This window comes from Artibeus jamaicensis, unplaced genomic scaffold (assembly GCF_021234435.1).
Source record: "Artibeus jamaicensis isolate MK-2021 breed Jamaican fruit bat unplaced genomic scaffold, CSHL_Jam_final contig_519, whole genome shotgun sequence".
Taxonomy (NCBI): Eukaryota; Metazoa; Chordata; class Mammalia; order Chiroptera; family Phyllostomidae; genus Artibeus; species Artibeus jamaicensis.
In genome coordinates, this window is record NW_026521871.1 from 48,061,399 (window position 1) to 48,074,937 (window position 13,539).

General features: G+C 45.3%; 1 protein-coding gene across 2 annotated transcripts in view; it reads left to right on the forward strand.

Annotated features, from left to right (window-relative positions):
- Positions 1-13,539, forward strand: part of CTDSPL (CTD small phosphatase like) — a 113,887-nt gene that overhangs the window by 74,636 nt on the left and 25,712 nt on the right. For both annotated transcript variants that reach the window (XM_037148277.2, XM_037148278.2), the window contains exon 2: positions 6,425-6,579. In XM_037148277.2, the coding sequence (XP_037004172.2) occupies positions 6,425-6,579 (155 nt within the window). The remainder of the gene's footprint in view (positions 1-6,424; positions 6,580-13,539) is intronic.

Below are 13,539 nucleotides of genomic sequence, written 5' to 3' on the forward strand. Positions count from 1 at the left end.
ACTTCCTCTAAGAAGTCACTGCTACCTCCCTAGCACACCCCCGATCTGGACTGTGGCCCTTCTCTGGGCTCCAGCGGAGTCCGGTGCTGCCCGGCCATCACAAACCTCAGAATTGCTGCATCAGAATCGCTGGTTCAGGCGTCTCTCCCAGGACACCCGAGCGCCATGAAGCAGGGACGGAGCCTGTGCGCTGTATCAGTCTTTCCACACTGCCCAGCCCAGGAGCTTACGTTTCAGAGATGAGCCTTCCCATTGCGATAGCATCACCCCAATTCAGAGTGGCTTCAGAGAAAGAGCGGATTTATTCTCTTACGCAACTGAAAATGCCAGGAGGGCCTGGTCTTCATGGAGCCAAGCCCTCAGATGATATTGTCAGAGATCTGACCCTGTCCACGTCTTAGCTCCCTTTTCCCAGTGTTGCCTTCATGCTCAAGTAGGAGCTCTTCACTCCATGGCAAAGACGGTCACCCAGGGGCTCCAGGCTTACAGCCTCCCAGCTTAGAAAAACAACTTCTAACAGCTGTAGCATCTGTCCTGGGGCCTACTCTCCTTGGCCCAGGTTGGGCACGTCCCTCAGCCAATCACGTGGCTCTGATTATGCAGGCCTTGGTAATGGACTGGAATCCGGTGTGCTGAGAGTGGTTCCCTAGAGGAAAACTGAGGCACTTTTACCAGAAAGATGAGTAATGGATTCTGGCAGGCCAAAAATGTTAACTGTCTACTATGCTTCCCATCGCTAGCTGGTGCTTTGAAGACCCTGGTTCTTGCTACAGGGACCCGAGAGACCAGGGAGGTATTTGGGAAGTTTCCCATTTGCCTTTAGGATTAAGGGCTCAGGAAGGCAGCTACCTGTGCCTCCACTCTGAGCTGCCCTGTCACAGGCCTTCTCGAGGCCCCTCCTTCGCTGGGCTGGAGGATGGGAGTCCCCGCCCTGGGAGGAGAAAGAGAGGGAATACATATATGAGTGGGGAGCAGGGTCTTAGCTTGCAGGGCTGCGGTGACACCGGGTCCACCGCCTGGACAGGAGCATTAGCTCCCAGGATATATGCAGGGAAATAGCCATGTGCCTGTTCATCCTCGGTGTCAGTCACGCTCTCCCTGAAGTTGTCAGAGGTCACAGGAGGCCGGGATGAGGCCCGCGCCCAACAGCTCTGAGAAGTGGAGTTAGTTAAGTCTTAGGATCACCGCATCTGCTCCTGCTGGCGATCTCCCTTTCTCAGCCTGTGGGATGTTCATGCCCACGGCCCAGCTGTCTGTGTGAAGAGAAAGGCAGCTGCTGGGACTAGCTAGGGGCTTGTCTTCACAGGCAGGACTAGGGGAGAGGAGAAGGGGTGGTCCTTCTTCCGACAGGCCTGCACTGCTGGAGCCTTGAAAAGAGGGCAGCACCATCAGGGCATGGCTACCAGCGGGGTGGCGAGGGAGCCAGCAGCAGGGACCCTGCCAGATCTGTCAGCCTCCTTGGTGGTCCTCATGTGGCTCCAGGGCACACAGGAGGACACTTGTTTTTGATGCACAGCTTGGGGCAAGGAAACCCTGGGTCAGATGAGAACTGGGCAGGCGCAGTGCTCAGCAGAGGGGAGAGCTTAGGTGCAGCCCCAGGGCGAGCTGAGTGAGGGCAACGCGGGTAGCAACCCCCGCAGAGCACATTCGGGCCCTTAACTCTTCCCTACATCCAGTTTTTAGAGCAATTTAGTAGAATTACTTCAGATTTTTTTCCTACTTTTGCTTTCTAAATTACAGTTTATATAACCAAGGTCTGTTATAGTAAGTTATGCCTCCTACTTGTGAGAAGCCAGAGAAAAAGTGCACACCCACAGAATCTAGCCTTTGATTCAGGATTTACCTTCAGAAGCCCCACTCCTTTAAAAAGCAAAAGCTTTTAAGAGACCAATGATAATAATGAGAGCTAACATTTATGAAGTGCTTACCCAGTGCTGGACACTGTTCTGAGTGCTTTATAATAACGCCTTTTATTCTCCCAACAAGCCTACAGAGGGGTACCTTTATTGTCCCCACTTTACACGTAAGCAAACTGAAGCACAAAAAAAAGTCACACCATATTTTGCCATGTATAATACACATTTTACCCAAGTTTTGGAGGGAAAAATAAGGATGCACATTATACATGGGTATAATGATTACCTACCATGGGTTAATAATCCCATGTGTAATGCACACAAAAATGTGGTTGTGCGTTATACACGGCAAAATACGGTAACTTAACCTAGGGCCTGTACTACGGCAAGCTGACTTCAGAGCCCATGCACATAATGACCAAACAGTCTACTCACTCGTTGGCTTTCCCTGGGTGAGTCATGTCGATCATTAATTATAGGGTACAAAATCGGCAGGAAAGCAAGTGAAACGACTATTACAGTTGTTCAGGGACAAAATGACGAGGGCCTCAGCTGGGACATGACAGGGACAGGGAATTGCTGTGGACAGAGGTAAGAGCTGTTAAGGACATCAAAACCAGCAACTTAATGAAAGGGAGAAGGGTAGATTTTTACACCAGGCGATCGATGGCCTGGAACTTAATAGCGAGGAATGAGCTGAAGACACATCTCAGACACACACACATCCATGTGGGAATGCAGTGGCCAAGGAACGAACCATTTCCGCTGGAGTGGGCTTCCTCCAAAGGGGTCTTTGGACCAGCCCCTGGAGAATGGAAAGGTTCTAAGAAGTGGGTATGTGAGGCCAGAAGAAGAGAGAGGTGGCATGGATGTCAGTGTGCTGAGGAGCGTACCAGGGAGGAAGCGGGGAGTGAGGGAGCAGGTGTGGGTGTGGCCGTGGATGGGAGTGGGAGTGGGAAGGTTGGAGGGAAAAGCAGCAGCAAACTTGGGAATGATTTGCGATGACTTTTTCTTCCTAAGTCTGATTAAAGAAGGAAAATCTCTCATGTAAATTGCAGATGAATGTTCAAAGTTGCTACTCCTTCTCCAAAGTAGCCTTAAAACCAACGGAACAGGAAGACGTGTGCGTTAAACCCTCTTTAATATCCTACTGGAACAGTCCTCGTACAGACCTCGTTCCTGGATACCTGAGCCACCAGGAGACGTCTCTCACTTGTAGGTTAGCAAAGGCAATATTCAAAGGGACTGAGGTCAGGTGGTGAGGGGCCCAGTCCTGGTTAAGAATGAAGCAGCAGCCAGACAGCCTTTGTGTGTACAGGGACCTCTGTCCAGTGGGGCTGCCAGATGAGGACACCCCTGGGAGCACTCTGCTGGGGAAAGACACTTTCACCCTGGCTGGTGTGGCTCAGTGGATTGAGCACTGGCCTTCAAACCGAAAGGTCACTGGTTTGATTCCTAGTCAGGGCACATGTCTGGGTTGTGGGCCAGGTCCCCAGTTGGGGGTGTGTGAGAGGCAACTGACTGATGTTTCTCTCACACATCGATGTTTCTTGCCACCTCTTTCTCCCTCCATTCCTCTATCTCTGAAAATAAATAAATACAATCTTTTTTAAAAAGAAAGAAAGACATTTACTTGGTGTCTTCTTTCTACGTGGGCCTCCTCTGGTCTTGAGGTTGGTGGGTTGGAGATTATCACGGTGCAGGTGGGGCTGTGGGCCGGTATAGTAGCGCGGATTACTTCCTGCGATGCTTGTAACCACGCCGCTGTTGCCTGGTGTTTGCTTCGTGGGCATGGAGTGGAGAAGAGTGGGAGTGAGTCTGAGCATTATATTTAGAAGTAGGCTATAGTTCCTCCTGAGCATCACAAAGTTGCCGAAAGAGAGCTTAACAGGATTATTTGCTCTCCCGTTGTTAGTGATACATGATTACCATAAAACCTTTGGAAAGTATAAAGGGAAGAAATACAAGCACCCATAACCTGCCAATTATTGTTAACATTCAGACACATTTTTGCTTATCTTTTCTTACATATAATCTCTTTTGTTTTGCATAGTTCTAATTAAGTCAGATATACAATTATTTATCTAGCTTTTCTGATCTAATATAATATAAACATTTGGTCCATTAAAACTATGAGCTTCCATTTTGTGTATCAACCAAAACCCTCCCACCAGACTGTAGCTGGAGAGGCAGCAGCCTGGGGCGGGAGGCTGTAGGATGGTTGGATCCCGACAGCCCACACCTGGAACCCGGTGCAAAGAAATGAGCCCTGAGGGTAGGGTGAGGCCGGGCCCCTCCCACGGCAGCGGAAGCAAGGGCTTGGGCTGCTCATCTCTTCATACTGAGAAGGGAGAACCTGAGTAAGGTGCCGGTTCCCATCCAGGCCTGACAGGCTCCCAAGTGACTCAAACTCATTTAGTGACTCTCACTGTCTATTTATGGCCTCTACATGGTACGTAATCAATCACACGGTAGAAATTATAAGTAGCTCGCAGGCTGCGGGTTTAGGATTTTTTTAGCATATAAGTTAGTTAGTTATAGGGAGGATTCTGTGATCCGAGGATGGAAATAGAATCTGGGAAGGTGCTTTTTCACAGAGCCATTTACTGCCCAACCTGGGTATTATCTGCTCAGTGTCTCTGAGATGTGAACAAATAGCTCGTTCTGCAGAGAAAGATGCTATTGGCCAGGAAAGCAAGAGGGTATTTTTTCTCCTCTGACTAAATGATTTGTCTGTGGCACAAAAACTAAAACACCCCGTGTAACAACAAAACAGTTTAGCCAATCACATGTACTAAATGAGAGCATATTACAGTAGTTTTCTCTCCACTGGGCCTGGTCCCTCCTCTCCTCAATCTGACCCAAGTTGTTTCAAGACTGCCTTCATCATGGCACGTGGAGAAAGTACCCAGCCTTGGAAACAGGCCCACTGGGTTTGCATCCCGGCACACACAGTTACTGGTTGTATTTTCTCAGCGGTGATGGGGAAGCAGTAACACCTGTCTCCTCAGGTAGCTGTAAGGATTGCATGAAATGGGGGTTGTCAAGTGCTGGAATTCAGAGGGCTGGCCCTCAGTAAACAGTGGTCACAGTCACTTCCCACCACTGCTGCTGGGACCGCCTCTGTGTCTGGCGGTCCCGGTGGCCTGGCCTGGCATGTGGGACCTGAAATGGTACCCCAGGGCCTGCACCCAGAGATACACCAGGCAGATGAAACAGCCAGCTTTTTCTCAGATTTATGGTTCTAAAGCACATCTTTAGTGAATAATGGTCTTAAATTCACACTTCCTGGGCCATTTGCCCTAACGCAGGCTAGAAACCATCCGTGCCTGGGGAGTTGCTGGCAAAACAGCTTTTCCAATCTTTTTCAGAATTTCTACCTGAATGCATTTGCTTTGCTAGAATACCTACCCCAAGACTTTCAGCAAAGGTTTTGCGATCTCTTGAGAGGGAAGGTGCTATACAAATCACTCAAGTGTTCAAAAAATAGAAATTGTGCCAGAATTGCTTTTTGGGAGAGATAAACTCCAGCAATTATCACGGGGACTCAAATCATTTTTCCTAATTGGTGATTTTCCCATTAACCCGAAGCGTGGTCCTTTGCCTGTGGCCTCTTCTCTGACGCACCCAGAAATGGCATGTGGTGGGACCGCCCTGGCCGCGTTCCCAGGCGGAATGCTCCTCCCTCTCCAAGTCCTCAGTTTCCTCCCCCCAGGTGTTTTTCATCCATAGTACTCTTTGCCTTCTATTTCGGACTTGTGGGGGCTTGTCTTGTACCCTGGATGACAGAAGGCTCCATCACTCCCCCTGGAGCTTTAGTCCAGGCCAGGGAATGAGTCCCTGGCACAACACTGCCCTGGGTCCCGTGAAAATGCTCTTAGCCCTGGCCAGGCCCGCTCAGGCCAGAGCACACCTTCTCTGCCCCACATTTCCTGCCGTTTGGGTTTTAAGCGAAGCTTTCAGCCCTGAGCTCTGTGAGTCTGGGCTCCTGTTAGTTTCTTGACAAATGTCGGAGATGAGGAAGGGGGCTCCTTTGTGCCCTTCCACATCTTATTTCTTAACCCATGAAATTGGTCATTTCCATGGTGAGCAGGGAGCATCTAAGAACCTAGTGTCAAAGTGCTGTTGGTACCCTTACTAGAGAACTGCTTCTCAGAGAGTGTCAAGTGTGATTTGTGCCTGAGAGGATCTTTGTTTTGAAGCAGTGCTGAGCGCAGGGTCAGAGACTGTCCCTGCTGGGTTCAGGAATGCAGATGGTGCCTGACCCTACGGAGGGGTCACTTACTGAGCCAGCAGCCCCCACTGGGCTGAGGCCAGAGGAATTCTGTCCAGCCAGCAGGACTGGCCTCCATCGACCAGCTGGCCTTCTGGGATTTCCATGTTGAATAACAACAGTCCTTCAGAGCAACTTCCTGGGGCCCCTCTCTTCTTGTCCGGAGCAGGTCTCCCGGTACCAGGGCCGGAGTGGCGGTGGAGGGTAGTGGGCTGCACATTCACGTTTTCGCACCGCGTGGCAACTGTGAGGACGTGCTGCAGTTGGCCACAGTGTGCTGTGTTTCTCTTCCCAGCATCCCAGTGTAACGTCAGCTTAAAGAAGCAGAGGAGCCGCAGCATCCTCAGCTCTTTCTTCTGCTGCTTCCGCGACTATAATGTGGAGGTCCCGCCAGCCAGCAGCCCCAGTGTGCTTCCGCCACTGGTGGAGGAGAACGGCGGCCTACAGAAGGTCAGTTCTGGTGGGGACCTGCGCACTCAGCAAAACTGCAGCAGCTGCACATCCGTCACATTCTGGACTAATGTCCTTAATAAATAGAGCCTATGACAGTATGTGTGCAGCCATTTACTTAAGGATTTGAAATTACCAGTAAAGTCATCTTTCTTGTTAAAGGATATCAGCCATTCCCGTGTAGCAACTACAGGTCATATTTGATGAGAGTTGTAAGAGTTACTTCACATTTTTACAACAATCTTGGCAAGTTGAATGTATGAATAGAGAGTTAACCATTAGCAGACCAAGAAATGGAAAGACAAAAGGGGAAACAGAGCTGTGGGAAAGAGCCAATAATAAATAGAAATGGATTTAACTGTCTTGTTTATTGACGAACATTTGTTATACTTTTATAGGTATCAGATAAAAATGTTAAGACAATGGTCACAACAGGTGGAAAAGAATAAACAAATTCTACCTACATGCTGTCTACAGACATATTTGAAACAAAGTAACTCAGAACAGTTCAAAGCACAAGGATGAGCAAAAAGACATCTCACAAGTATAAGCAAAAAGAAAATGGGTTACAATATTAATTCAGTCAAAATAGAAGTTCAGGTAGAAATCACTGAAAGAGGCAAAGGGGATTATTCACTATGAAGGCAGTCGAGATTGAGGACACAAAAGTCCTAAGTCTTTATGTCCCAAACAAAATGAGCGAAGGTCATGAACAGGCATTTCACAAAAGAAAGAATACAGTGGGTCACTAAACATAAAAATTTGCTCAACGCAAATATAAGCTAAATGAAATCCTTTCCCATTATCAAATTATCAAAGGTAGTATTTGGGTATGGTGTGGTGGTCGTGAGAGGGAGGGTAGAGGGTATAAATTGGTTATTTGTAGGAATGTTCATTGGTTATACCTTTCTGGAGGAGAATTTGGGATCTGATCTTAAAACCTTAAAAGATATGCCTATTCATTTCCCGAAGCAGTTCCACCTTACTAACATAATCGTGGATGTGTAAAGATGTAGCAATAAGCCCCGGCTGGTGTGGCTAAGTGGATTGAGTGCTGGCCTGCAAACCAAAGGGTCACCAGTTCAATTCCCAGTCAGGGCACATGCCTGGGTTATGGGCCAGGTCCCCAGTAGGGGGCACACAAGAAGCAACTGCACGTTGATGTTTCTCTCCCTCTCTCCTTCCGTTCCCCTCTCTCTAAAAATAAATAAAGTCTTTTAAAAATATATTTTAAAAAAGATGTAACAATAAAATATGATCCAGAATACATTATAATGTTGCAAAATTATAAGCAACCTAATGATGAACAAATAGACAGTAAAAGACCTACAGAGTAACCATACACTATGCAGCTGTTAAAAATTATGTCTCATAAATATTACTAATATAGGGAAATGTTCACAGTATATCACTTTAAAGAAAAAAGCTAAAATATAGTAGGTGACTATATTCATAATTCTGTATGTAGTCATATACACACACACAAGCATTTGTAACACTAGGTTGATGCCCTGGCTGGTGTGGCTCAGTGGAATGAGTGCCAGCCTGTGAACCAAAAAGTCACTGGTTCAGTTCCCAGTCAGGACACATGCCTGGGTTGTGGGCCAGATCCCCAGTTGGGGGCGTGTGAGAAGCAACTGATTGATATATCTCTCACACATTGCTGTTTCTCTCCCTCTCCTTCCTCCTCCTTTCCCTTCTCTCTAAAAAGTAAATAAATAAAAATCTTTCTTTAAAGAAAAGACTAGAATGATGTATGCCAAAATATGAAGAACTTATCTCAGGCTGGTGGGATTCTATGTACGATTTTCTCCCCTGTGTTTTTTTTCTTTCTCCTTTTTTTTTCTTTTTCCAATTTTCACGGAATAAGTTTAAATTACTTTTGTGGTTAGAAAATACATTATTTGGAAAGGATATATGAGTATAAGGAAGGAGATTCTGGGAAGATGAAGGCCTGAGCACATGGCCCAGCCCATTTAAACTCCCTCTTTGAATGAACCCAGGCGGGCCTACAATACAGCTGGGAAGTGCATTAAGGCCTCCAGCTTTCCTGACACCTCCAGGGGAAAGAGCGGACACAGGAGTCATTCTCTCTAGTCCTTAGTGAGAAGCAGGGACCCCCAGCAGAGGGAACTGCTTGCCTCAATGGAGCCCTAGAACAAAGGCATAAAAGGTATAGTCCTTCGAGGTCAGCCAGCCAGCAGCAGCCTGTGGGCCGACCTGAAGTGTGTAGTCCTTGGAGCGGCCTTACTGGGGAGCTGAATTGCTCTCCGTTCTCGTGCCCTGGACGAGCCCCATAGTACCAGGACTTTCTTCATCTCTCTGTGGTCTGTCAGTTTGGGCTCTGCTGGACCATGAAAACATCACTCCCCACTGGGCCTTGCAGTGCTTACTCATTCAGTCCAAGTCGAAAAATGAGAATATCAGACTCTGACTGAGGTAAGACTAATAGAAGAGGTAGATGAGAACTTTAACAGGCAACTCAGGAAATGATATTTCAGGGACTGAATTTTAAATATGAAAGTAACTTTTAGAACTCAAAAAGTATCCCATGATGTCTAAATATAAAAATTCAGAGAACAAACTGAGAAAAAGGAGAATGAGAATGGTCACTGAGGAGGCCTGAACTAATGTTCTAGAAGAGCAACTGGAAGAAATATCTTACAATTTGGACCAGGAACAGGGAGATGGCAAGAGGGTGAGGGTGAGGGGGACATCCAGGAGACCTAGCGTGCAAGTAATAGGAGTGCCAGAAAGAGAAAAAGTAATAGAAGACATTTTTCTTGTGCTGAAAAAACTTGAATTTACAGATTGAAAGGGTACCAAATCTACATCAGGATTAATAGGGGCAAGCAAGGGACCACAGGCCTAGATATATGCTTATTACATTGTAATGCTTATTACATTGTGAAATTTAGGTATAAAGAAAAATCTTACAAGCTACCAGAACAAGTTATTATTTATAATTATTATTATATTTATTATTATTATTATCATTATTATTATTATTATTATTATTATACTAGACTTTCATCAGCAACACTGAAAGCCAAAAGGCTATGAAAAAATGTTTGTAGGCCACTGAGAGAAAAGAATTACAAACCAAAAACTCTATATGTGATCAAGGTAACATTTATCTGTTAAGGAAAAAAGATGTACATTTTCAGATGTACAGTGATTCAGAGAAGGGGGCAAAAGAAATATGGGTGAGATTGATATTCAGTTACAATATAATTATAGAAAATGTAGAAATAAACATAACAGTAGTAAAACTATATATAACAAGTAGTACAATAAGAAAATAGATCCTCAAAATTAACAGAGAGTGAAAGGGGAAATAAACAGAAATGTGAACAAGCCATAAAAATTAAGGAAAAAGAAAAAGAACAAGCAATAAAGAGTAAACCTAACATAAAGAGTAGGCATAAAACCAAGTTTAATAAGCCAAGTTTGATAAACCAAATTCTCCTAACAAAAGTCCAAGACTGTGTGCCTTGAAAAATTCAGCTGTGTGTGTTTCCAAGAATATACCTATATCAGATAGGAATGATTTTGGCAGCAAGTAAAAGAAAACGGACAAATATCAATAATAGCTTAAACAAATAGGGAACTATTTTTGTCAGATAAAAAGCCTGAGACTGGTCAGTGCTGGGGTTAGTTCAGGTGCCTGAGGATACCATCAGGCACCCAGACTCTTTCTGTTCCTTTGTCTTTTCATCTTTCTGCTCCACCATCCTTGGCGTGTTTGCCTTCATCCTCATGCTCGTTGTCTATTATCTCAAAGTCACAAGCTTCAACCATCATAGCCACATTGAAGGGAAAAACAGAGGGAGGAGTCGTCTAGCCATGTCTGCCCCTTTTATGGAAGGTAATGGCTTTTACAGAAAACGCCAGGAGACTTCTGCTTATGTCTGATTGGCCAGAACTTGGTCACATGGCTTCCCTGCAGCAGCAAGGGAGGCCCCAAAGGGGAAAAATTTAGACCAGCAAAAAAAATTAGAAAACAAAACTGGAGCTCTTTTCACAAAAGAGAAAAGAGGAGTGACTACTCAGTGAATGTACTTACTAGTCAGTGGTGGTTCAGTTACGCCACATCAGTAACATCCCCCCAAACCCCGAAGCTTAAAATGATAAAAAAATTATTTTTCACTCACACTGCATGTTTATCATGGGTGGGCTGGACCTTCCGCTCTGTGGCACAGTTCAATAGAAATATACTGGGAGCCGCAGATGAGTTAAATTTTTCTAGTAGCCCCATTTTTATATATTTTAAGATAAATTAATTTTAGTAATATATTTTATTTAACATAATATGTCCGAAATATTATTTTTACATGTACTCAGTAGAAAAAATTGTAAATGAGATAAAATTTACATTCCTTTTTATCTCATAATTCTCCGAAATCTGGTGTGTTTTACATTTATAGTGCATCTGAATTCGGCCACATTTTACATGCTCAGTAGCCTCATGTGACTAATAACCATCACTGTTGGATTGTATACCTCCTTCGTATCCTCATTCATTCATGGACCTAGGTGAAGGAAGGCCCCATGTTTGTCACAGCAAGAAAAAGGGAACGTGGGACTCACACTGGCCCCTGAAGTTTTCACTCAGAAGTAACGTGCCTCCTTGCTGTGGGTCAACCCCTAGACTAAGACACAATAACGTGGCAGCTAAGAATGTGGGGCTTAGCTTGTGTCCTGACCATAGCAGTTTCTACTCCCATGACCATAAACCAATTACTTTAACTATATAATGAGATCTAATAAATGTTTGTTATACCACTACTTTAAAAAAAGAAGTAACATGCCTTGTTTCAGCTTGCATTTTATTGACCGAGGCAATTCAAGGGCCATAAAAACGTAACCCTACCTTGTGCCCACAAAGAAGGCTGGAATTCTTTGATGAACTGTGCTAATGACTGTTACAGTAGGTGGCTAATAGTTTCCAACCCAGTATCTAACATGCCGTGATTTTTTAAGGCGGAAAATAAAAAGATGGGCAAAATGTACAGAGCAGATCAAATAAAAAGCAAAAGTGGCAATATTCATATTAGCCAAAATTTAAGACCAAATTTAAGGCCAAAAGCATTAAACACAGAAAAAGGGACATTTTATAATGATAAAGGGTCTCATATGTAAAGTATATAATAGCCATAAACCTTTATATACCAATGCATGATACAGCCAAATAACTAAAAGAAAAGTATTTAAACATGATAAAAAGCTATTTTCTAAAAATAAACAGTAAACAGCATAGGAAAATCATTGGCAGTTTCTGGCCCATATAATAAGAAAATAAAACAATTGGTACACATATGGAAAAGATGCAAAATCAGTTATATTTGCAGATGACATGATTACTTATCATAGAAAACCCAAAAACACTACCAAAAATTAGCATTATTAAAAAGTTCCAAGATGGTAGCTCTTTCTTATTTATGAAGAAACATGCTATGTTTCTAGATAGGGAGACTTCACATTTATGCAGAAGAAAAATGTGTAAGAATAGCTGAGAAATTTCAGGGGGGAGTAACAAGAGACGAATTGCCATAATGGATACTGAACCTTACTCTTCGCTGGTGGAGAAAAATATGTCAGTGAGATTAGTGTGAGGACACTCCACTGTAAACGGTATCATAGCCCCAGATTCTGATATGACCCCTCAGTGTGCTCATAATCCCTGCCCCGCCCCCCATTTAAAACTCTTTGCTGCAGAAAATCGCCATTCTTGAAGGGAGCACAGTTCGTGCCCTGGGCCTGCAGAGAATAAAGAAAGAGAAGAACCACTGCTGTCACAGTAAAAGTTACTTTACAGTCATTTCTGCACAGATGCAATGACCTGGGGAAATGGAGGCGCACCCACCGACGGTTCCCTAGAGGAGTTAGCTGTTGTGTCTGCGAGGAAAGGCCTCCAAAAGCAGTTCTCTGGCAGAGCTGAGCTCCTCCGGATTTCGTGTTCATTCATGGACTTCCTTCAGTTAACATCATCAAAATGGCATTTTGAAGAATGAAGTACAGGAACTCTGAGTAACACATTATTTGCATAACACTTGACTGTATTCAGTCTGGGAGACCAGACCCCATAGAAAGAGCCCGTGTCTATGTGGACCAGCGAGTTCCCAGAGGAGGAACTCCTTCTGCCCTTTGCTCTCAGCTCGGTCGGGACACCTGGGACACCAGCCCAGGCCCATTAGATGGAGAAGCAGATTCTAGGCCTTGCTCTTCCGCTGACTCCTCAGCTCTCCCTGCTTCTAGGAACGCAGCATGTCAGAGGAGGGGGGAAGGCTGTGGGCAGAATGCAGCAGATGGCCTCTGGGCTGGCAGCCCTTGCCACCGTCCTGACACACCCTGGACCTGCAGGCCAGTGGCCCAGAGTAAGTGTCTGCAGACAGTGGCAAGAGGCTAGAACATGTCAGCACCTAGAAGGCCCCAGTGGCAGAGACACAGGAGGACTTCTAAGGATGAGGACAAAGTAAACGGGGTTTCTGGACACTCACTAGTACATGTATGCTGTACACACACACACACACACACACACACACACACACTTACACGTAACCTCTAGGGGAATTTTCAAGCCCAAATACCTGTCTAGCATTGCACCATCGGTCATTGTCTGTGTTTGTCAAGCCCTGCGGGTGTTATCGTTGTCTCTCTCGTCACTGACGTGCTCATCTCCTTGAAGGTGTACGTGTTGGGGGGTGCGTTTTGTGCGGTCTCCCAATAGCACAGTGCTCCCAACTGGAGGCTATGTTGCCCCCTAGGAAACAATGTTGGGGACATTTTTGATTGTCACTACTAGAGGATCTACGGGGTAGAGGCCAGGGATGCTGTCAAACATCCCACAATATCCAAGACAGCCCCCCATGGCAAAGAGTCATCAGATCCAGAATATCAGTAATGTTGGGCTTGAGAAACCCGACTCCACAGTGACTGAGTTTGTGAGGCTTTGTGAGC